General features: G+C 40.1%; 1 protein-coding gene across 8 annotated transcripts in view; it reads right to left on the bottom strand.

The window, feature by feature from the left end:
- Window positions 1–513: 513 nt before the first annotated feature.
- LUC7L3 (LUC7 like 3 pre-mRNA splicing factor) overlaps window positions 514–25,669 on the bottom strand; it is a 29,479-nt gene continuing 4,323 nt past the window's right edge. Inside the window, exons 2-12 of one of the 8 annotated variants that reach the window (XM_056127030.1) lie at window positions 19,952–20,018; window positions 16,762–16,801; window positions 15,595–15,739; window positions 14,865–14,939; window positions 10,221–10,325; window positions 8,808–8,969; window positions 7,466–7,749; window positions 6,670–6,830; window positions 2,568–2,708; window positions 2,357–2,462; window positions 514–1,019 (exon numbers count right to left, since the gene is read on the bottom strand). In XM_056127030.1, the coding sequence (XP_055983005.1) occupies window positions 968–1,019; window positions 2,357–2,462; window positions 2,568–2,708; window positions 6,670–6,830; window positions 7,466–7,749; window positions 8,808–8,969; window positions 10,221–10,325; window positions 14,865–14,939; window positions 15,595–15,739; window positions 16,762–16,801; window positions 19,952–20,018 (1,338 nt within the window). In that variant the 3' untranslated portion in view covers window positions 514–967. Of the gene's footprint in view, window positions 2,463–2,514; window positions 2,709–3,763; window positions 3,890–6,669; window positions 6,831–7,465; window positions 7,750–8,807; window positions 8,970–10,220; window positions 10,326–14,864; window positions 14,940–15,594; window positions 15,740–16,761; window positions 16,802–18,840; window positions 18,927–19,951; window positions 20,019–25,669 lie in introns of those variants that run through there. The other 7 variants (XM_056127031.1, XM_056127036.1, XM_056127033.1 and 4 more) reach the window with 7 other exon arrangements.

Here is a 25,669-nt window from a genome sequence, read left to right on the forward strand (position 1 = left end):
ACAGAAACATGCTGCCAGCACTGGTATATGAGACATAAAAATAACTACCTGCTTAGTATCAGTTTCTAAAATATCTTCATAATGTGGGCTACAACCCCCCCATACACAGGTTTACTATACCCCAATACATAGAAATAGATACATTTGTAATCTGACCAGACCAAGTGAAAAAGAACTATTGATACAGGATTTAAAATAAAGACCAAAAACTACTTGAAAGTTTTGAATGCGCTTCTATATTATCTCAAAACTATAGTGTTTATCAAGATCATTTTAAATTTTCTGTTAAAGAAATCTCTTGGGGAATGTATAAATATATCCTAACTCACTGCACATTTTTGCTATTAAAAGCAAAATCAAAGTTATTCATCATCACCCAAAATTGAAGCACCATTATTAAAACATTTAAACTGTGGAAATTTTATAAAAATTAGTCTTAAACAGAGCCAGTCAGATAAAACTGTACTTGTAGATTAACAGTGTACCTCATATATATTTAAAACAAGGGACTAGTTCAGAGTCAATAACTTTATTAGAAAAAGATTAATACTAAAGCTTTGCAATGACAGAGACAAATTTGTAACAGAAAGTCAGAGATACTTTATTTTCACTTCTAAATCCAAAGGCTAGGATAGCAGAGTTGTAAAAATGGAATCCCACTTATGATTCACACAAATACTAATGTTTAATCCTGTTTTCAAAGTCCAAGAATGAAAACTTGCAATTCAACACTGAGCAAGCCACATGTTTAGGTAATATTTCTTAAAAAGTCTTAAAAGAAAAAAATATGATACAGGACCTAAGTTTTCAGTGGCATATATGCTATTAACACGTTTTGAAATCTGGTAGGTCACATCAGTCCTGAATTAATTTTTAAAATAATAATTAAAAAAACAAACAACTAACTGAGCTTTATACTTTTTCTATGCCACTATATCTTTCTTTCACCTCATTTTAATGCCGATCTTCACTTTATGCCGTTTTCCGTATTCTTCTCAAAAAATCTTCGAACAGTAATCCTACAATGCAAAATTTGGGGAAAAATGATAATTAGACAGCATGTAAAAAGGCAAAAGTTTACGACTAAGTGTTGGCCCAGTCACTAACTGCTAATTAATATGTATCTGGAATGTTTGTATTCTTACATTATCAAGGCATCTGTGTGGTCTTAAAGCCATGTGCCTGTGTATGCCCGACTAAGTGTGAAAGGCTCACACAGATATCTAGAGCACTGCACTGCGGTCCTAGAAAAGTCACGCCATCACAATCAGCTAAATTGGTACTTCCTTTCAGTAGGAGTATTTTATCCCACGCCACTAGCCCAAAGAATGAACAGTTTAAAGGTTTCAAGAACTCTGATGAAATCTGACTTAAGTTCTTTAAAACCCCAAATTCTACACAATTCATCAGTTCTTTGTCTTTCACAGACTGAAGGTACCTATCCTTGCTATTCACTGCTGCTTAAATGTACCAGCCAGTGACTGCTTCTATCTACCTATGGTTGACTGCTAATTCTCCTACGCAGTAGGAAATATTAAACACATACCTCTTAAAGACTTGAGAATTGCATTGAATGTAACAAGGCGAATAATATGAAGTGTTTATTGTATTTTTAATTCTTTAAAGATATCTAATTCTGGGCACCACTGCATCCCTACATACAGTTGAAGAAAAATTCCATTCTGTTAACATTTGATTTATTAAGTTTTCACGCAATACACAAAAAACCCCTCTGCACTTCTTGTAAAGAACAAAAAGATACACAACAATTAAGCGTCAAGATCACAGGCAATAGCATTCAAACATGGATGTGGGTAGAGAAAGGAGTACCTGGCATGAGTACCTGCTTAGTTTGACTGAATCCTTGATTTTTAATTTGGCTTTTCATGGGCCGCTCACAACACCAACGCTGTGTGAGGTATGGTAGTCAGCTGCAATAATTCATAAACCCTACACTTCCATCAATCCAATGCTACTGGCTCTCGAGTTACAGAACAAACTGCATTAGAATGCAAGGCAATAAAGCAAAAACTAGAAACATCCTTGACAAAGAAATACTAGCAGTTTAATTAAAACAAAGTAGTCCAACATGTGCCTCAGAAATATTAAGGTTTTTTTTTAAAGTTTATGTCTCTGCCAATGTACCAACACAAGATGGACTTAATACCAAAAAGAAAAAAAAAACAGTTCAACCTTTTTATTTAAAAAAAAAAGAGAAATGACAGCAAAATCCCTAAAAAAAGGATAATTAACTTTTCAATGGCGACTATATTACAAATGTGGGCAGTAACTTCCAAAGAGGCACACTAATGGGGGCACGAGTCCGCTACAAAATAGCTGAGACAAAACAATGTACCTCAAAATGTTTTGCAGGACTACACTGTCTTTTCCTTCAGAAGATGCTTTTGCATGTCTTCTTACACGGCTTAGTTCCATCTTCATCTGTGCATACTTACGCTGCACTGTCAAACAGTAACAAAAAGCCCTAATCAAAGTGAGAAACAATACACTTACCTCTGTCTGATCTGAGGTCTTATCAGATCAGTTTTAATTGGACTGAGTGTCACCTTCAGATTTAATGTCTTCACTGGTCCCATTGACCTCATTCTTAGTATCACTTTCCTTTGATTCAGTGTTTGGGTCTTCACTCTGTTTTTCTCGACTACTGGACTTCACACTACTTTTTTTATCATCAGATCCCCTCTTTTCTGCCATAAAAGAAGACATTAATCATGGATTTTAAAGTAAAATATAACACATACTTGACACTGAAAAGTGAAACAGATACGAAAAGACAATCATTTCTCACAGAAAGCAACACAATCTGGCAAGTGTATCAAAAGGATAAGAATTTGTTATCAGGAGATAAGGAAAGCAAAGAACAGTAGGCAAATGTTCTCAGATTGCTGAAAAGCAGACAATACCAAATCACTACACTGGAATCTACAGTAAATTTCATTCAAATGGAGTAAAGAACAACAAAAAGCAAGGAGGAATATATGAAAGATAGTACATTAAAGTGATTTATATTAAGTACTACAAACAGGTCCAAAGGTAAAACATTGAGTGTCTATGATAAAGGCATTTCTATACAACTCTGTACTTCTGATGCAAAAGATTACCTATATTTACATAACCAAAGGACAAACCTAATACTACTCAAAATAAATTCTAAATCCCAACCCAAATAGCTGAACTTACAAAAATTTACCAAAAATATGCTATATAGAAGGGCTTTCCCCCCCAATTTCTCCCTAAAAAAGGAGAAATTAAAATTCAATTCAGTCAAAAAAGGTCTTAGTAGTTTTCCGTATCGTACTCTTTGCAATAATAAAATCTCAAACTAGAGGCAAAGATGTGGTAGATGGAGCAAGTAGTTTTTTTACATTTCCAAGCAATGTCTACAGATTTCCACAGAATTGTTAGTGATATAAATATAATTTCCCTCATAAAAATAAGAACAGCTGATCTCGAGCAGAACAGTTCGTAAGACAGAAACACATTTTAAGATAAGCAGAGCCCTCGACATACCTAGGACAGTTACTCAGACACAACACCAAATAACTGGAGGAGGGATGGAAATGAAAACAAAACAGGATGTGGCGGTCACGCAAAGATGTAAGAACTGAAGATCTTAAATGAAATATTCAGTCCATAATACATGCAAAACGCAAAAAAGCAATGTCCAAGTAGCTAAGAGCAGGACTTGCTTCAACTCTGTCTGTCCACTGGGGAACTGTGCCAACAGTGTGCTCTAACTGACCTTGTGGGAAAGTCCTCCCTTTGTGCCTTATGGGCTTCTCCGGTGCACAGGTGGCTTCAATGAGGAAGAGTCGTCTTGTTGCCCCGTAGAGGACTAGTAGTCAGTCCAATAATCTTATCTTCTGCCCTATGTAAATATGGTAGATCTTAATAGTCCAAAGGACATCCACAAAATGTGGTGGATTACAGGACTGGATTTTTCAAAAAAGCAAGGTCTCTTGACAAAGAGAGCATCTTAAACTGTTTGAAGAAAAAGGCTTCTGTGAGAAACCACTTTCCAATTGTGGAGTTTGATTAACTGCTTCTGTCACAGCACAGTGCAGCAGTGGTGAATCTGCTTATTTCCCATTACCTAAGGCTGCTACTACTCACCCCCAGCCTCAATGTCCAGGGCTTCAGTCACAATACACTGTGGAGTGCCCAAATGAGGGACTGGATGGCGTCCACAAAAGAGACCCCAAAGGTTAAGGTAACCCTTTAAAGGAATATCCAATTTTTCAAGACGGATCTGATAAGAGTTTTTCTCTGAATCTTCTTTCCTTCCCTCCATATCTCCTGACGCAAATCCTTGAGTGTCCATATCTATACGTAATGTGATCTATTTAAACAAAAGTTCTATTAAATTTCTTGAGATCATAAGCACTTGAGGACCTTTTATCGCTCTATCCAGAAATTATACAAACACATGAATCTGGAGAGCTAGTACAGTAAGTTGGGTGCTTGCCTTATGTGTAGTTGACCTGGGTTCAATCACTGGCATCCCATCAGTCCACCAGGAGTGAGCTCTGAATGCAGAGCCAGAAGTCAGGTCTAAGCACTGCGAACTAAAGCCCCAAAACCAAAAACAAAACCAAAACGGTAATAAAATTACAAAAACACATCTGCTTCTCTCATCAAACTAGTGACTTCCTGTTGGTTCAAGTCTGATCCCAGTTATAAAGATTAGGCAGCTAATGTCCATGAGAATCAATCCAGTGATACCAAAGACAATACAGAAGGGCTTTAGTTTCCAAACCAAATGAGTAATATGATCTGACACTTGTGTGTAGCTCAAGGGTTGTCACTCACTCCAAAAAGACTACAAAAAGTCTTACTCAAAAAAAAAAAAAAGAAATTGGGTGAAGCTCTCTTTATACTAATGTATAAACAAATGTAGAATCAGTCAAAATTAGTTAACCCTTTGTGGCAATTGCCTTTTGAATTGCCACATTTTTGAACTCAAATGGTAAAAACTAAATCTTGTGGCAATAGGTTAAAAAAAAAAACCATCATTTTCCTTTTTAATATTTACTCCAAATTGTAGAAAAAGCCAATTTAGGGAGGGAGAGAGGGTGGCAGGGAAGGAAGGGGAGAGGGAGAGGGAGAGAGAGGGGAGAAGGAAAGAAAGAGGGAGGGAGAGAGAAAAGAGATGGGGCGGGTAGAGAGAGAAAAAGGGAGAGGGAGAAGAAGGCGCTAAGGTGCCTGCCTTGCATCCATCCTGGGGACCCTGGTTCTAATTCTCAGAACATGATCCCCCTATTCCCAGCACTGCCAAGGGTGATGCCTGAGGACAGAGCCAGGACTAGTCTGCAAGCAGCCAGGTGTGGCCCTTCCAACACCCCCCCCCCCCAAAAAAATAAAACGGGAGAGGCCTCCTCACAGTATAAAATACACTTATCTAAAGAAAACTGAAAGCATAAGACTAAAATATGTATCTATTCTGTGTGCTCCTAGCACTGGGTCCAATAAAAACCCGAGTCTAGCCAAAACAAACAGAACAGCTTACTCAGGCATTCTACAAAAGAAAACAATGGGCATCATGTAAAAGACCAGTATTTTATAAGCTCAACAGTAGCACATGTTGGTGATCACATATGACACAGACAGACAGGCAGAACAAGATGGAATAAGCACAGCCAAGAAAGTAAGAAATAGGAACGCCCTCTCATTCCCAAAAACCATGCAGTATAGCCCCAGGAAGTGAAGTAAAAGATGCTGGCAGACTAAAAAAATGCATAAAGGAAATGCTGATTAAATAAATTTCAATACACTAAGTTAAAAGGTAAGATGATCTTTGTGAAAACATGCAAAATGTTTTAAACTCTATTAATAGTGCCTAGTGAACCAGCCTCTGGAATGTCAATAAAAATAAAGTAAGGACCAGAGACAGTACAGCTAGTAGAGTTCTGGCCTTACATGCAGCCAACCAGGTTTGATCCCCAGCACCAAGGCCTCTCAGGAGCGATTGCTGAGTGCAAAGCCAGGAGTAAGCCCTGAGTACCATCGAGTGTGGCCCCAAAACAACATAGAATTTTAAAACAAAAATGAAAGGGAAAGAGTGAAAAGCACGGTTTCTCATGTAAGATATTCAAGGTCTGTGAACTCAGGTTAAGTGAATGTTGTACATGAAGACCAATGCAACAATGAATATTTATTCTGTACTACGTATGAAATACTGTAGCAAACTTTTAAAATGCAGCCAATAACCAAGATAATAAATTTCACTGACTAGTAACTCAGGCAGGTAATCCAATACCTTAAAGAATCTAAATGATAAAACTGGAAAGAATACAGGGATTAAGGCTGCTGCTTGCTCTGAATCCTCCAGCCTCAGGTTCGGTCCCAGGTACGCAGACACACATGATGTGCTGAGCACCGCCAGGAGTGATCCTGGAGCACCACAGAATGGGGCTCAAAAAACAAACTTTCAGGTTACAAACGGAAAGATGTGATTTTAACATGCTCTATAAAAATCCCAGGCCAACTGTCATTCTCACAAATCAGAGCAGGAGAGGGTAATAGAATACTGCCAGTCTATTACTGTGTAGCGCTCAGTTTGAAATGGAACTCTGCCTCTGTCCACAGAAGAGTGACTGGGGAGAGAAGAGTGAAAATACCTTAAAGATTTCAATTTTCACATGAACTCACCTTTCTCCTTGGATTTTCTATCTTGTTCTCGTTCCCGACTTTTGCTCCTGTGCTTATATGACTTTCGATCCCGGCTTTTTGATCTTCTTCGGTCCCGGCTACGAGATCTATGCTTTCTTTCAGATCTATCATGACTCCTGCTTCGTCGTCGATCTCTACTTCTTTAACAATTAAAAACAAAAGGAAAGTAACTTAAATTAAAAACAGATTTTGAATAATTATATACTGTTGAATAAATCAAAGAACTTTGGGCCGGAGAGACAATACAGCAGGTAAGTACTTGCTGGGCATGCAGCCAAACCAGGTTTGATCCCCAGTAGACGTATATTCCCTAGAGAAGTCCCTCCAAACCCCCCAAAATCCAACCCCTCCCTAAAAAAATATGGTTAATTCAATTTTTTGTTTCAAATTTTTAGTTCCTTCATTACACTTGATGCTGTTCAAAGCAAAGTAGATGATCTCACCAAGAATCTCTCACAACTTTTATTTTAGGGTACTTTTGGGGGGTGGGGGGGTTTCACACCCAGCGATACTCAGGGGTTACTCCTAGCTTTACACTCAGGAATCACTCCTGGCAGTTGTGTGACAGTGTGCGTGTGGGATGCTGGATATCAAACCTGGGTGGGACTCACCCAAGGCAAACACCCTAACCACTCTCTAGCCCCAGAATAACTTTTAAAGTAATTACCATCAAGATGAATTCAACCCTCATAACACAACAGCAGCAGAGCCTTACAAGGGCCAGGGAAAATGAGCTATCACGGATGTTTATGATTTTTATGCACATTCACTATACCTGCTTCGCCTTCTCTCTCTACTTCGTGATCTTTTGTGATCTCGAGACCGGCTACATCTCCTGTCAGAAGTTCGACTTGAATGTCGACTTCGTGACCGGCTTCGCTTTCTTCTCTCTCTGTCTCGAGCCCTTTCTTTTTCTCTTTCTTCCTCTTCTCTTCGTCTTTTCCTTTCTCTTTCTTCCCTTTCTCTCTCCCGCTCTTTCTCTCTTTCTTCTCGTTCCTGTTTCTCCTTTTTCAAACGCTCATCACGATCTGGTTCTTCAGTTCTTTTTCTTAATTTCTCCTAAGGAAATTAAATTGGTTTATATACAATTCTAATCAAAGAGATAAGCAATGGTTTCTGAATATGAAGCAAGCTGCACATCAACTCAGAATTTAGTACTCCACAAGGGAAAAGTGGCAATCTGAACACCATGTATGCACACAAGATGTCATATACCATATATTTAACAAAGGACTAATTATCTAAAACAAACAGGGTACTCACATAAGAACAAAAAAAATCAATTCAAAGGCCAAAGCATGGGCGGAATCCAAGGAGATATATGCACAACTCTATTTACAACAGTATCCCAAAAGTGTCCCAAATGTCCTACAATAGATAATGGATATAGAAATTGTGGTGTGGGGGCCCGAGTGGTAGTTCAGTAAGTAGGGCATTTGCTTGCAAGCAGACAAGCCGGTTCGAATTCCAACACCCCATATGGATCCCTGAGCACAGAGCCAGGAGTAAGTTCTGCAGTATCGGGTGTGGCCCAAAAACCAAACCAAACAGGGGTTGGGTGAGAACTAGAAGTGACCTAACACAGTGGTAGGCATATTGGTAGGGTTACAGTAACTTTGACACCAAAAGCATTTTAACACTATTGTAAAGAAAGTCCTCTCGGGGCTGGAGAGATAGCACAGCGGGTAGGGAGTTTGTCTTGCACACAGCCAACATGGCCAACCCTGGTTCGATTCCCAGCATCCCATATGGTCCCCAGAGCACCGCCAGGAGTAATTCCTGAGTGCATGAGCCAGGAGTAACCCCTGAGCATCGCTGGGTGTGACCCCCCCCCCAAAAAAAGAAAGTCCTCCCAATAAATTTTCAACTTAATACATAAAAAAGAAAAGTTTGACTTAGAGGGGCTGGAGTGATAGCACAGCGGGTAGGGCGTTTGCCTTGCACGCGGCCGACCAAGGTTGAATTCCCAGCATCCCATATGGTCCCCTGAGCATCGCCAGGAGTAATTCCTGAGTGCAAAGCCAGGAGTAACCCCTGACCATCGCCAGGTGTGACCCCAAAAGCAAAAAAAAAGAAAGTATGACTCAGAAAAACAAAGATGGTTAGAAAGAACTTACTTTTAATTCTTCTACAGTAGCTTTAATTTTAGCATAGCCCATGTGCTGTTTTCCCATCAAATGGTCATCCACCCGGGACTGTGCGTCTCCTACTATCAAAAAGGCTCCACACACTTCACACACTTCCATTTGCTTTTCTTGAGCAGCAAAACTTTCAATAGTCTAGAATGACAAATCAGTTATTGTAAGGGTATCTTGGAAAAAGAGAACAAATTAATATCCCCTAAAGCACTTAAAATATAAAACAGATGTGTTTCCTGAATTTCCACTTGACCATTTTCCCCAAAGCCTAATACTAAGGAACAATTTAGCCTTTTGGGGGGCTTTAAAGCGGCAGCAGCAACATTTAGGGTCACTACTAGTTTCAGTGATCAAATCTGGGGTTCATCTATGCAGAGCATGCATTCCACCCTTTGATCAACTTTCCCAGATCCTACTGGTTCTTTAAAAAGCAAAGTATAGCTGGGCTGGAGAGAGTACAAGGGAAGGGGGCTTGCACGTGACTGATCTGCCTTCAATCCCCAATATCCCATAAGATCCCCTGAATAACTCCGAGCATCACAGGCTGTGCCTCCACCCACCCCACAAAAAGAAGCAAAACATGGCAACAGCAATCAATCTGCTATTTCATTCAGGAAGTAATCCTATAGCATATTTCACAGCTTTGACCAATGACCACACCACCTGGAACAATAACCTAGGGTCAGAGAGAGCTCAACATGATCTGCAGGCAGGAGACTCAGGTTCAACCTCCTGCACTGCACAGTCCCCTAAGCATTGTCAAGTATGCACCGTCCCCTCAAGACTTAACCTACCTTTCAGAAAGCCACTCAGGTTCAACACTACAGACTGCAGCTGCCACATTAAAAAAGCGTTCAAATCATTAAGGAACTGATTATGTGTGAACCAGTGACCAATAATTATACTCCTGTTAATATCCATCTAATAAACATGTGCACTGTCTAAGCTGTTTTATAATATGAAGAGTTTAGCAGCTGCCAGGACCAAGTGGCCTATGAACTAAAAACATTACTACGTGGTCCTTTATGAGTAAGTTTGCACAGGTAAGCTTTCAAAATCTGGGGAACACTCCCTGCTGGTATAGTGGTTAGGATTCGGTGCTCTCGAAGTCTAGAGAAATAGTTCAAAGGGCCTATGCTGGAGGGCAATACCCTGAGCACCACCGTGTGTGCCTCCTCACCCCTCCATACCATAGTTTGTGGAGTATGGGGGACATGACTAAGCAGCAGAGAACATGATCACCAGACATGCAAATAGAAAAAAGGTTAGTTCACTAACTTAATTTAGAACTAGAACATCTGGAAACAGTCTTTAATCATTTACCTATAGAAACAGATTCCAAACGATCCACAGTAAACAGCCTGGGTAAGTTAAAACAAAATTGTTACTCACCGAGGTTGTCGATCTGAGCAATTCTCGCTCTTCTTTTAACTGTTCAACTAATTTCATCATTCCCTGGGCTTCCTCCACCTTCCCTTCAGATCCTAATTCTTCAATCTAAGGGGATTAAGGAAAAAAAGCAGTTAAGACCCCTTTTTAGGGACTGCACAGATAGTACAGAAGGAGGCTGCTTGCCTTGCATGTGCCCATCCCAGGTTTGGTCCCCAGCACCCAATAAGGCCCGGAGTTTGCCAAGAGCAATCCCAGAGCACAGAGCCAGGAATAAGTCCTGCCATCACAGGCTACAGACCAAAAACAAACAGAAAAGACAACTCCTTTCTCACAAAAATATATAAACATTCCCCTACAATTTCATTAATATTTATTTTCCATTTAATTTAATTAATTTGACAGAAATTATTCTCCTGAGATCCATCTCTATACCTATATGGTGAGAGCCTCACAAAAGGTAACTCTTTTAAACAACATTGTAAAAGCAAGCTCTTGCCCCCCCCCAAAGCTGCATTTCTATAAAGCATTAGTTCTATCTATTGCTAGAATTAGAGAAACTAATCTGAGGCATGGTTTTGTATGAAAATGTATAATTATCTGTATCAAGCAGCCATTAAGAACTGTTATTTTTAGTACATATGCAATTCACACACTTTTAATACATAAAGATGTGGTAGCATCCTTACTATTTTTTTTCTTCTTTTTTTAAATCTCCTTAGTCTTTCTTGCCTATATATTATTTCGGAGTAATAGTCTGGTACCAAAATTAGAGTAATAGTGTAATTTCTCAGGAACCTTTAAGAACCTTAATTTAAAAAAATAGAGCAATGAAAATACATACCATAACCGAATGTGATTTATTTTTAGAGAAAAATAACTGAAATGAGTCTTTCCCAATAAAGAAAATGAGACCATACCCTTGTTATGTTTTAACTGCCATATTCTGTACAATGTGTGCTCTTAATAGGCATTCCATAATATGAATGATCCTTTGAGATTCAAATGATCAAAACCAACTGCCAATGCTGTAAATTCATAAATGTTCAAATACCTCAAAATAACAAGAATTTAAAAACTGAAGCCACTGACGATGTTTTTCAACCTAAGTACAATGTATATAATACAGCAAATTAATTGACATTATTGCCATCAATAAAGTTAGGATTCTGACTGTAACACAAAAAATACAAAAAGTAATCTGTCTTGAAGTGAGATTAGTTTCTCCAATTTTAGCAATAGATGTAACTAATGCTTTTATAAAAATGCTGTTTTTCTTTGGTAATATGGTTGCCGGTGTTACATTAGTGAAGATACTTCCTACAAACACATGGGGACTCCAGAGACTACGACGAATCACTTTATAGCAGTCAAAACAATCAACAAAGAATCCTAAACGATGGTAGGTAGCATTCATCTGTTTCAAAAAGCGTTGACACCCAAAAAGGAGAGAGAGAACAGAGGGGAATGCCCAGCCACAGAGGCAGGGTGGGAGGGATACTGGGATCCGTGGTGGTGGGAAATGGGCACTGGTGGAGGGATGGGTATTCGAAATTTAAAAAAAAAAGCGTTGTTGTATAATATCCAAAGTATGTCACACCACATGATGAACCAGTTACGTCAGCCCAATCACCTTCATCTTGAAAAGCAGTGCAAACTTCTACCTTCTCACTGAGTCATATTAACAATAATTAAGAGTGATTAATATTAACAAGTTAGTATGTTAATATTATTAACGAGTGATTCAGAATCTCATCTCACAATTCTGGACATGTTTGGATTGCATACTCCACATATTGTGCCACCACAAACTTTCCACTGAAAAAGGTTCTGCTAGCCTGACTTTTCTTCTGTGATGAGGTATGACAAAACCTGTTTCCAGGAAGCTAAAATCTATGGTTCTATAGTTTCAACAGGCCAGACTATTCGAGAGCCTGTATCTGGGGGAGTGGCCACATGAGAATCAGCAGAATCCGAAGATCTGGCAGCTGAAAAGGTTTTCAAACTGACACTTTTAATTTAAGAGCAAAATCCTGACATAAGAAACCAGTCTGGATACAGAGCACATTGGCCATCTCTGACAAAGGTGGATGCAATTAGCGTTCTTGGGGTAGATAACTCAGTGACCATGGCCACCTCCTGCACTCACAGCCAGACTTTTTCTGTCGTCAAAAATCTTATTAGCTGTATCTGGGTTTTTTGCTCTTAATTGAAGCCACTTTGGGCTTAATTTACCTATATCATTATTTTACAACTTATTATTGAGATATACCTGACAACACCAATTTTTGGACCATACCCAATGATACTCAGGACTACTCCTGGCTCTGTGCTCAGATGACCATGTGGTACCAGATCAAACACAAGTCTCATATGAGATTTATCTTTTAAATGATATCTCTGAACAAAAGGGAATGCCCTGCCACAGAGGCAGGGTGGGATGGGGAGGATGGGAGGGTGAGAGGGATACTGGGATCATTGGTGGTGGAGAATGGGCACTGATGAAGAGATGGGTACTCAATCACTGTATAACTGAAACCCAAGCATAAAAATTTGAAAATCTACAACTGTACCTCATGATGTTTCACTAATAAAAATTTAAAAAATCCCTGAACCCCAAAGCTGCAAAACTTGCACACACACACACACACACACACACACATATACACACTTTTTCCCATAATATAATCTTTATCCTGGGGCTGATGAGATAGTACAGCCGGCAGGGCGTATGTGACCCACTGAGGTTTGATCTGCAGCACCCCATATGGTCCCAAACCCCTATCAAGAGGGATCCCTAATAATAATTTTCCACAACAGATACTATGATCTTCCCCTCCTCGTTTTATAGTTTAAAAAATTTACAATAGTATTGATGTTTATACTGATGTGAAAAATTAGGGGCCAGAGCAATATAGTACAGAGGCTAGGGAATTTGACTTGCATGCAGCTGACCTAGGTTTGATCCCTAGCACCCCAAAAGGTTGCCAGAACACTGCCAGGAGTAATTCCTGAGTATAGATCCAGGTGTAACCCGAGCATCACCAAAACAAAAACAGCTACTACATGAAAACCACCACCACCAAACTCCAAGTCACCCCTAATTTGCATTTTTATTTCCCCTAGCCCTCCCCGCCTCACTGTATGGCGATCTAAATTCTGTAATCCAAGCATGTCCAATAGCTTACAGTTTCAAAGACATTATTGAACAATACAAACACTGTACTGATGGCATTGTTCAATACTATCCTTATAACTCAATTTTTTGTTTTGAGTTTTTGGGCCATACCCAAAAAGTGCTAAGGGATCAATCACTCTTGGCAGGGCTCAGGGACCAGATACAGTATCTGGGACTGAGCTGGGATTGGGTGCAAACAAGACAAGTGCTTAAATCCCTGTACAAGCTCTCCAGTAAGAATCTGCAGTAAGAATCTGCAGTATCTTTTAAGTCTGACACCCATGAAACCAATCTCATCTAGAAGCTGAACACATCTATCACCCCCAAAAAAGCTTTATGCCTTTTATTAACTCCTCCTCAAGCAATTATCTCCATTTTGTCACTAAGATTACTTTGTACTTGTAGAATTTCATATCAATGGAACTATATATTTTCTATCTCTATTTCTGGCTGGCTTCTTTCACCAGTCCAATGATTTAAAGATCAATTTATATACTGCTACATGTAGTTAATGGCTTTTTCTTAAAAACCGATTCTACAGTCATTATTACTTGCGCATCTAATCCATTCTATGTACAATTGAAGTGTTTCTGTTTTAGGGGGTTGTTTATTAGGACTACAGTTGCTATGAACACTGGTACACAATTCTGTGTCTTTGTTTATCCTAGTAAATCAGTAGGAGTGGGATGATTCGTGAATTTTTTTTTCTTTTTTGCGGGGGGGGGGGTTTCCTGGGGATAGATCCTAAGGCTTTACACATTTGAGAGTGAGAAATGTGTGCTGCAAATGAGCAATGGAAAATAAATGATCTAGCATCTGCCCCTGCCCCTGGAAGGCAGGCTTGAATGGTGGTGGGAAAATTTGAGCAAAATATAATGCCCAAAAGGAGAGAGCGTATCTGAGAAATTGTCTGCCATAGAGGTAGGGTGAGGACTGGGATGGAGATGGGAGGGAAACAGAGGGATTGATGATGGGGACATTGGTGGTGAAACTTTGGACTGGAGAAGGGATGGGTGTTCAATCATTGCATGGCTGAATCTCAAACACGAAAGCTTTGTAACTGTATCTCATAATGGTTCAATTAAAAAAAAATGATCACACCATTTTACATCCAAGTGGCAGTGTTTAATGCCTAGTTTTCCCCATCTTCACCATCATTAGGTATGGAGGCTACAGAGTTAGCTCTGAGTACATGCGTTACAGGTTCGATACCCAGCACATGGTCACGCACACACATGCGCGCACACACACCCTTCTGTAGCTATAAAATATATTCCCTGATGACACGGTAGTAACCCAGGTTTGATACCCAGCACATGGCGCGCGCACGCACACACACACACACACACACAAACACAAACACCCCCTTCTGTAGCTATAAAATATATTCCCTAATGACACGGTAGTAACCCTGACTTCTTCAAGCACCTATTCCAGGTATTTTCTGACATTAATATAATAATTCTCACCTGCTGTAGGAGTACATCAATTTTGTCTGTGAGAACTTGAATTTTTTCTTCATTTTTGCCTGTTGGGCCAGCTGCCTGTTGAATATAATATGCCAAAAAGTTACACACATATACATATATATATTTTTTAAAAGTCAAGTTACCACCAACATCAATTTACCTAAAATGAAACATAACAATTAGTGATTCAAATATTTTCATTTTCAGGGCTAGAGTGATAGCACAGCGGGCAGGGTGTCTGCCTTGCACACAGCCAACCCAGCTTCAATTCACAGCATCCCATATGGTCCCCTGAGCACTGCCAGGAGTGATTCCTTGAGTACAGAAATAGAAGTAACCCCTGGGCATCGCCGGTTGTGACCGCCCCCCCCAAAAAACACTTCATTTTCAGTCAGTTATTGATAGTTAAGAGAAAAATCTTATAATCAGAAATATCAATGTTACAATGTTATTGGCTATCCTGGCAAGCTATGTGATGTATGCAGTATGCCAGAAACAGTAACAAGTCTCACAATTTGTTGTGACATGTTACTGGTACCCACACAACCGGAGGACAGTGCTATCAATGTTACATTTACCAAAGACTGAAAAAGATTTCCCACATCCCTACAAACACAAACAAGAACATGGACACAAACCCACTATCAAGTAGTCCTGGCTTCCAGAGAACAAGATTATTTTACAAATAAGAATTTATATTCATATTTCAAAATTCAGATTTCATACTCACTCCAGAAGACTGCTGGTTTTGAGATAATGCCAAACGAGCATGGCCTCGTCTAATTCTACGTTCTACTTCTGCAAGTAAGCTCTGCAAGTATCGCAGAAAATCTCTTTCATATCCAACTTTCATGAAGCGAGAACTCTTCTCATACCTAATACACATGAAAATAAACAAGCATTACTTCCTTTAATTTTTTTTCCTTTTTAAAATATTTTTATTTTTATCCATTACAACTCACACATTCCTAGGGCTGAGAGGGGGGAAGGCTCAGACAGACAGAGTACAGTATATTATTAGGAATAAGTGTTTTATATTCAGCACAAATCCCCGGTGGATGGAGCAATAGTACAGTGTGATCCACCAGGAGTAAGGCCTAAGCACCACCTGGTATGGCCCCAAACCAAAACCCAGGGGCTTAAACATTATCTTTACAGTCTTTAGACTGTGACAATGAATAGAAGATGCCCATCTATAGAATCAGAACTGTTAAAATGCAAATCATGGGAGGCCAGAGATATCTATCAGCTAGGACACCTGCCTTTTCATGCAGTCAACCAGGGTCTGATCCTTGACATCCCATATGGTCACCTGAGCTAGCCACAAGTCCACAAGTGATCCCTGAGAGAAGAGCCAGGAGCAAGCTCTAAAAACCCCTGGGTGTGATCCCCAAACAAAAAATAGCAAATGTGGGCTGAGATACAGCACAAGTGGTAGAGAACATGCCTAGTGTGTTCAAAGTCCTAGTTCAATTCCCTGTACTGCAGGGCCAGAGCTGGGTATAGCCTCTATTTAGAAGAGCAAAAAGGGAGAAAGAACTGCAACAATAGTAGAGCAAGTAGGGTGCTTGCCTTGCATGTGCCAGAACCACATTAGATCCCCTATACCCACGAGGAGTAATGCCTGAGCGCAGAGCCAAGGAATAAACCTTGAGCACTGCCAGCTGTGGTCAAAAAAAACAAATATTAAAAAAAAATTTATATTTTATGCTTGGCGTATATAATATGCACTCATACAGTATCATTACTGGAGGTAACTTTCTACCACCCAATTAGTGAATAGGGAACTTACAGTAGACATTTAAATTACATTACCTACAATTATTTCTTCAACCTTGTTCCCTTAAAACCTAATAATGACTAATGAGAGAAAATAGCCCACAAAAGAGCAACTTACTGTTTTCGTAAATTTTCGTCATGAATTTTTTCACATGGACCTGAAAAAAATTTAAGTGAAAAATGTGAACATAAAGATTAGTGGCAATAAACTTTTATTTTGCAAAACCAAACTCCTTTAAACAAAAAAAAAAGGGGAAAAAGAACTATTTTGCCAGTGAGCAGTCTGTAGACAACCTATATTGATCCTACTGAACCATAAAGCAAAATGCTCAACCAAACAAGTGTATAAAAATGTTGTGTTCTAAATCGGTATGATGAAATCATCTAATAGAAAAAACTAAGAAAAAAGTTGCAGGAACAAGAGAAAATTGTTCCTCATTACCACCCAAAGAAAAACCAAACAAGCAAAAAGAAAAACACCACTGCAACTGGTCTGAACCACCAGGGATGAATGTCTTTCAAATTCCTGTTTATGAAGCCAAACAAGTATTAACACATTAGTCTATTCCAACCCATCTCTGAAAGACAATGTTGTATCACTGGAGTTGACCTTTGGCATTTCTAAATTCTGAACTTAATTTTTTTCCTTGATTCGAGGCATCAAAATTTAGGTTAAATAAATTGTTTATATTTTGACAATGCAAGTATTTATTAACTACTGAACCAAACAAAAGGTGCACTTAGCAACACTTTTGAACACACTTCTTGTAATGTTTTCACTTGTTTAATAGTCTATGAACCAATTTCTTCATAAACATTAACTGGACTAGGGAAACTATCAATACTAATTTTTCTCAAGATTCAGCTTCATTTCTTGTAGGAGCCTCCTGTTCCGCTTCAATCTAGGCTGCCTGTTTTATAAGCTCACTAAATTAAGTTGTCATCCTGAGAAATTCCTTCTCTGGTCTGATTGGGTGTTGGATTCTTTTGTTTTCTTCATTCTTGGTTTATGCCCAGGTGTTGGAGTTTCCAGAGAAAGGTTCAAGAGAGGAAACTTGCTGAAAACTTGCATGCCTGAAAAAGTTTTTCTCAAACCCTCATAACTTTGATATTTGGTTAGTCTAGGTTAAGATATTTTTGCTCAGTATTGTGAAGGTGTATCTCCAATGTCTTCAAGCTTCCAGTCCTGTCCTTAACCAGAACGGAACATTGTGATTCCTGAAGCTATGTGCCCACCCCAATGCCCAGTATATGCTGAAATTTTACAAAAGTATCAGCTGGCATGGATCTTTCACAGAATTACCCACTGACTCTAGAAACCATTTCCTTAAGTACATCATAATTTGTTTTGTCAATTTCCTGCTTTCTCTATCTCAAACTTTTAACTAACTACTGACCGACAGAAAACATCTTCAATTTTTTTCTCTTTTTTTTTTGGGGGGGGGTGTGTTAAAGAGATAGCTCAGAGGACTAGAGCACAAGTCTTATATAATAAGGTCCCAAATTAAGTCCATGGCATCAGTGGGCCCCTGTGCACCACCAGGAAAGTCCTAGTGATCTCTAGAACTATGAGGCCAAGTACTGATACCTCGGGCCCACACACCCAAATAGCACTGTCCAAAATTATCTGTCCAACAAATTTCTTTTTTGGGGGATAGTTTTTATTTCAAAATTCTCCAGCTCTGAATTCCAAGAGCTCTTTTTATTTTTTAAAAGTCCCCCTATTTTTCTATAGTATCCTATTGCTGGTATCTTATTTCTCTGAGAATTCTTAACTAAAACTTTTGCTTTTCCCATAATGGGGGGTAGGGGGGAGGAGGAGGGAAGAGTAGGGACCACACCTGGCAGTCCTCAGGGCTTACTAAACCTGGTTCTGAGCTCAGAGATCCCTCTTGGCAGGGCTTGAGGGTGCATATAGGTGCAGGGGATCAAACCCAATCAGCCATGCAATGCCAGGGCCCTATCTGCTGTACTATCTTTCCGGTCCCACTTCTTCATTCCTAATTCCACTGAATTTCCTTTCCCCGCCCCCTCTTGGTTTAGGTCAATCTTTCATGTCAAAAGTTTTCTTCAAATATCTAGCTGGCAAAACATTTCTAACTCTGACTAGAAATGTATAGGAAGGGTTTGTTAACTAATGGGGTTTACCAGAGGAAAATCAGTTAATTCTTTTAGGAGATTCCCCAAGGATCAGTACCTGTAGATCACTTCTCTGGAACTGCTCACTTTTTCTAAAGAATCCTCTTCTCTTCTGCCTGGGGAAAAACATCTGGCTGTATCCTTCTAGGAACAGGGCAGAGGAAGGGAATGGGAAAACCCCACTATATTAAGAATACAGACTTGTTTCAACTCTTTTACAGTCTCATTTCTACTCATTACTGCCCTGTGCTGTGTCTGGAATCCCAACAACTATATTTGCCCAGCCCTAATGTAATCCTAATAGCCTTTACAATTAATGAAGTTTGTCTTTTATGATTCTAGAATGACAGGAATCATTCTTGGAAAAGAAAGAGTTGCAAGAAAAAAAAATTTCTCTGCATGTTGTGGTTCCTCCAGGAAACATCCTGGTCTCATTACAGGTATAGGAGAGGCAGAATCAGATACACAGACCTAGACTACTGCTTCTCAAGGGGAACAATTTTCCCCCAAAAGAACATTTGATAATTCCTAGAGAAACTTCTCTGGGGGTGGGGTAGGAGTGGAATATGCAACTGGCATCAAGTGGGTAGAGGTCATGGACACTAAATATCCTATCACACACAAGATATCCCTCCCTCCCAAAATACAAAATTATTCACTTAAAATGTTAAGAGCACCAGACTGAGAAACCCCAAACTAAATGCACGTCTCATTTTCAGCTCCGTGACTCAACTCTGCCTTCTATGGTGCCTGATGCCTCCAAACCTGCACTTGTCCAGGCTCTGCTGACCAAGTACTCGCTGCTGTCAACTACCTCCTTCTGCCGATTTTAGGTTACAAATTCCTCTGCTCTGTTGAATTTGCTGCTGCTCTTCCATCCACTTGTCATCTTCAAAAATTCTGTTGAAATCTCTAATGTAATCTCCTCTTCCAACTTAATACTTTTCTTGTTTTTAACGTTCATTTTAGTGAGGAAAATTTGGAAGGGAGTGGAAGTAGATGTATGTTTATTTAAACCATTATGTTTAACTAGACTATCAGTTAATACATTCAAAAATCAAAAACAAGAAAAAACCTATAATAAAACATTTAAGAAAAAGTTTTTCAGATTTATGAAAGTTTTTAAGTCATGAATTTGACTTTATAAATCACACAGAAAACTTACTTACCAAGATCAGACCGTGTATTTGTGAACAATTCCGCAGGGCAAAACCCACAGAGGTAATATTTACAAACCTAGTAAAGAAAAACATACTTGTAAAGATTGTTTAGTTTTAAAATTGTATGAAAGGGGAGGTCAAATAACTTATTTTCAACTTTTTTTTTTGGGGGGGGAAGTGTGGGGAGATCACACCTGGTGGTACTCAGGGCTTAATCCTGGCTCCGAACTCAGGGGACCTACTAGTGGGTCTACCTCATGCCAAGCATTCCCTTATTCACTGTACTACCTCTCTGGCACCCTAATTTTGTGATTTTTATCTTTAACCAAGTAAACAGAAGAATTTCATTTGTTAAACCTTATCAATTCAGTAAAGACTTTTAAAATCCTGGATTAGTAACAGACTACTTTCCTTCTGTTTAGGGGCCACACACTCAAGGCTTAATTCCTGGATCTGTGCTTAGGATCACTCCAAGCAAGGCTCAAAGTTACGGGGATCTGAGAGGGCCCCATGCCAGGCAAGCACCCTCCATGCTGTATTACTGCCCAGCCCCAAGAACACCTGTTTTAGTTTTGGGGTGACACCCAGTGAAGCTCAGGGTATGCCTGGCTCTGTACTTAGGAATTACTTCTGGCAGTACTCAGGGGACCATCTGGGATGCGGGGGATGGAACATGGGTCAATCGCATGCAAGACGAATACCCTACCCACTGTACTATCCCTTCAGCACCGCCCCTATTTTTAATCACTACCACCCACCCTATGCAGAAGCACTAACACATGAAACAAACTCAGAATAATAAAAATACGTTATTTTTACTTTAACAACAACCACCACCACACTATAGTGTATTGTTCTCATTGCCCTATCTTTATTAAAAAGCAAAACCAAATTACAGGTTAACATTTGGGAATCGTATTAGAGGGATAATACAGCAGGTAGAACCAACCCAAATCTGAGCTAGCGTACAGATTAAGGTGATTTCCCTTCTCGTGGCTGTTCAGATCCCTGGCACCGCATATGCACTGCCTGTGGTTCCCTGGACACTACCAGGAGTGAATCCAGGGCAGAGAGTCGAGTCAGGAGTGGTGCCTGTGCAGCCAGGTGTGTCTTCAGTCCCACCTCCAGGGGAAAACAATGCAAAACTCCAAATGATTGCGGAGGCAATTTAATGCTCCTACCAAAATACAGTACTTCTCTAATTTCGCCTGCATCTTTCTAAAAATCAATCCAACAAAGTGACTCAGTTATATGAAACAGAATGTTTACTATAGCATTGTTGCTACTAAGGGTACACTAAAAAACTAAAGCTAAGTGTATAAATGTACCAAGAAACAATAAAAGTAGGAACAGGAAGACTTTACATTAGTAAGTGAACATATATATTGGTAGCACTGTCCTCCAGTTGTCCATCGATTTGCTTAAGCGGGCACCAGTGACACTTGTTACTGTTTTGGGCATATCGAATACGCTATTGGGAGCTTGCCAGGTTCTGCCATGCGGGCAGGATATTCTTGGTAGCTGGTCGAGCTCTCCGAGAGGGGCAGAGGAATCGAACCCAGGTTGACCGCATGCAATGCAAATGCCCTACCAGCTGTGCTATAGCTATAGCTCTGCTATTGCAGGTCCGCGGGACCTAATGGATATATATTGGTATGTCTATCAATTTTCACTATGGCACACTCAAGTTTAATGTTTCTCGAACTGATCTGGAAACATGACTTTTCAATTCTGGGTGGAGCGATGTGTTACACCAGGCTGTGTTCCAAAGCTACTCCAACTGTGTGCTCAGGTACATGGCCCCAATTTTCAGTGCTTAGGGTACCATGTAGTGCTGGGAATTAAACTACAGTCCAGCTACTTATAAGATAAATGAGTTCCCTCTACTATTTCTCTGGCCTCTGGTTACTACTGTAAAACATAACTTATGATTTATATATGTAATGATCAGAGGAAAATATGTGGTGCGGGATAACACACCAGGGTTGGCCACAGGCAAGGAAAACGCCTAAACCCCTGAATTATCCATCTGAATAATCCCTGAACTTTTCCTTTTTTGGTGGAGAGAACACAGCTAGCAGTGCTCAGGACTTAGTCCTGGCAGGAACAAGAGACCACATGGGGTACTGGGGATCGAACCTGAGTCAACTGTGTGCAAGGCAAGCACTCTTCCTGCTGTACTCTCTAGCCCCTAAACATTTTTGAAGTGGAACACACTGGGAAGTTCAGGGGACCGGCCGTGTAGTGCTGGGGATGGAAGCCAGGGTTCCTACATGTGAGGCCTATGTTTCAGTCCTTTGAACTATCTCCCAAGCACAAGGCTTTGTCCGTGTTTACTCCACGTCTGTCAAGAAGGTACTCTGCCATGTAACAAGATCCCAAACCTCTAAAAAGTAATTTTCATGGCAGTGCCAGAGAGATAGTATAGCAGATAAGGTATCTGCCTTGCATGTAAGTCTATTCAGGTTTGCTCCTTGGGACCCCCTGTGGTCCCCTGAGCATCACCACGAATGAACTAGTAAGTTTTTCCTCAGTGCTATTTGGATTGTTTTTGTTCAAGTACTTTCAATGAATCAGTTGTATGACTAGCTGTTTCTTGTCCTCATGGTCAGCTCTATTTATTTACAAACTATAAAGCCTTCACATCATTAAACCACATATAAACTTCTCTACAAACACTCTAAACACAGGTGACCAGCTAAAATATTGTGTGCAAAGCTGAAGGATTTTTTGGTAACCTAACAACGTTGGAGAGATAACTTGTTTTCACAGATACCAAGTTCCATTTTATATGTCACAAAGATAACATTTATTAAGGCCAGAAAGAAAATACAGGCATTAAGGTACTTTCCTTCTATGTGACCACTCCCAATTTGATCCCCAACACCGCGTGGTTCTCTGACCAAAGAAATGAAATAAGTCCTGAACATTGCAAGGCATTACTAGTCCCTCCCCCCTCCAAGATAATATTTATTAAATCCTACTTCTGGGGCTAAAGACAGTACAGCAGGTAAGGGTCTTGCCTTGAATGCAGCAGACCCAGATTTGATCCCTGGCATCCCATATGGTCCCCAGAGCCTACAGCAAGGGTTAAGCCCATGTACAGCCAAGTATGGCCCCCAAATCCAAAAAATAAACCAACCCTACTTCTGCTAATCTAAAACACTGGCCATTTTTTATTCATAAGGAGGGAAACAGTCAATATATCTGATGAGATCTTACCCGAACTGTCAATAAACAATGTTAAAAATAAAGGGGGCCAGAGCGATAGTACTGCGAGCTGGGCATTTGCCTTGCATGCGGCCAACCCAGGTTCAATCCCCGGCAGCCCACCTGGTTCCCCAAGCACCATCAGGAGTAATTTCTGAGTGAAGAGCCAGAAAAAAAAAAAAACTGAGCATTGCCAGGTGTGTTCCAAACAGCAAAATAATTAAATAAGGAACACCAGGAAATGTTACTGATGAGAGATAGCTCAGTAGGTTCAGTGCACGCTTTGCATGTGAAAGGTATACCAAAGTTCCCCCAAGCACTTTAAGTGTAACCCAACCAGCCTCCAGCCCACCCTGGGCCAAAATAAAAAAAAAAACACAAGCTGGAAGACTTAAAAGGCACCAGCTTTGCAAGGTTAGTCACAAGTCCAAATCCCTGGTGTTTCACACGATTTGTACAAGTACTAGTCACAAAAGGATGGGACCCCTGGCAAACATCACAACTAATATGTGAGCACTACCGTCAGGAAGTGCAAGAGAACTGCAGGAATCCCCAGCAAACACCTTTTATGCCTCAACTAGGAGTGAACCCCTCAAGCATAACAAACTTCAGCAAGTACTAAGACAGTATGCAACTCACCCCCATCACTGTAACACCAGCAATGAGTGGGATGGGGAGAGACAAAATATATAAAATTAGGAGTCGAAGAGTACAGTAGATCTGGAGCTTGCCTTTGCATGCGGCTGACCCAGGCTCAATTCCTCACACTATGTATGGTCCAAGCTCCACCAGCAGCTCAGAGCCACGAGTAAGCCTTGAGCGTCTCCCAAAAAACAAATATAAATACATACACACACTTAGTTTTTAATGGGAAGGACAACCCCCCCACACACTCACACAAAAGAAAGCACAAACAGAGGCCCTGTGTTTGGTCCCTGGCACTGGTCCCCCATCCACAGTAACAGCAAAAGCAGAATTTGTAACCAAAACCTGACATCTTCATGTTTTACCTGTACTAGACCCCGCTTTATAGTTATCCCTTTCCACATGTTTTTGTCTTTTAGGTCACACCTGGTACACAGGGTTGCGCCTGGGATCAGCCATGTATAAGGTAAATGATTATCTCTCTACTCTCCATGCCTTTTATTACACAGACCTTGCAGCCAAATGCATCCTTTTCACTGCCTGCAAAGTTTTGCTAAATGTTAATCAATTTTCCAGAGCAGTCAGATAATAAGTATCTTCAAGTCTTCAAATGTTTCCCAATGTAACTGTTTCCAACTTTTCACAAGGCCTACTAAAAGCATTTAAAAATAAATCCCTAGGTCAGAGAGATAGCTCAAATGGATGAGTAGCACATCCAGGCCCTGGCACTGATGGAACTCCCACTCCCTCCCACCACCATCCCAAGAGTAGCTACTTTTATTTTTAAAAAGGATCAGGTAAGGGGCCTGCCTTGTATGCAGCTGACCCAGGTTCAATCTCATAGCATACTGTCCCCAGAGCACTATCAGGAGTGATTCCTGAGTGGGAACCAGGAAGAAGCCCTGAGCAGGATGTGGCCCAACACACACACACACACACACACACACACACACACACACACCCTTGGACACAGCCAATCCAGGTAACAATCTAACACCACATATGATCATTGCTGTTGTCCTCTCTCCCCACACCCCAAGCAACTTCAGGAGTGATTCCCTGATCATAACCAAAAGCAAGCCATGAAAACAGCAGAGAATGGGCCCAAAACAACAACAACAAAAAAAAAAAAATAAAAAATATAGACTACTTCACTCATGATCCTTGTCCCCCAATGGAAACAGGCTATGGTTTCACCAGTCCCTCTGACTGTCCTTTGCTCCAGTACCTGAGACAGTGATGATGGGTTTTGAGAGGCCTCTCCCAAGCACCTCAATCTGGGTTAGGTAGGTGTCCTCCTTTTTACCTTTTTGGCAATAGAGCCAATCTGCAACTTGGGTACTTTTGCCAGCCCTAAGTGTTTTTTAGAGACTCACTATTTTATCCCACTATTAAAAAAAAAAAAAGGTACATTTTGCGTTTCTTCCTTGACTGATACCAGACTGATGGTATTCCTCTTAGCTAAATGGCATATGTGTACATTACTCACTGTATATGTATACATTGACCATTAAGACCAATACTTTTTTCCTAAATACAGAATCCCACCTTATTTGTAAGAAATGGTGAGGAAAGTAAGTTTCATAAATCAACAAGCACAATAGTACTAACTTAAGGTACTTTCTTCCCTTGTGAGAAGTCTAAAATATCAAACATTTTTACCTAAAAGTAACAATAATTAAAAAGAAGTAACTTTTAGTATTTTCAGTGATGATAATACTAACAACCTGAAGGTCTTAGTAAAAATAAACTCAGCTTCCCTCACAAATCACTGAAAAGAAAGCATGCTTGGGGGGGGGGCCACAGTGATAGTACAGAAGGGCATTTGCCTTGCATGTGGCAAACTCTCTGGCACCCCATTTGCCCTTCCTC

Source organism: Sorex fumeus, unplaced genomic scaffold, assembly GCF_029834395.1.
Source record: "Sorex fumeus unplaced genomic scaffold, SorFum_2.1 ptg000063l, whole genome shotgun sequence".
Taxonomy (NCBI): Eukaryota; Metazoa; Chordata; class Mammalia; order Eulipotyphla; family Soricidae; genus Sorex; species Sorex fumeus.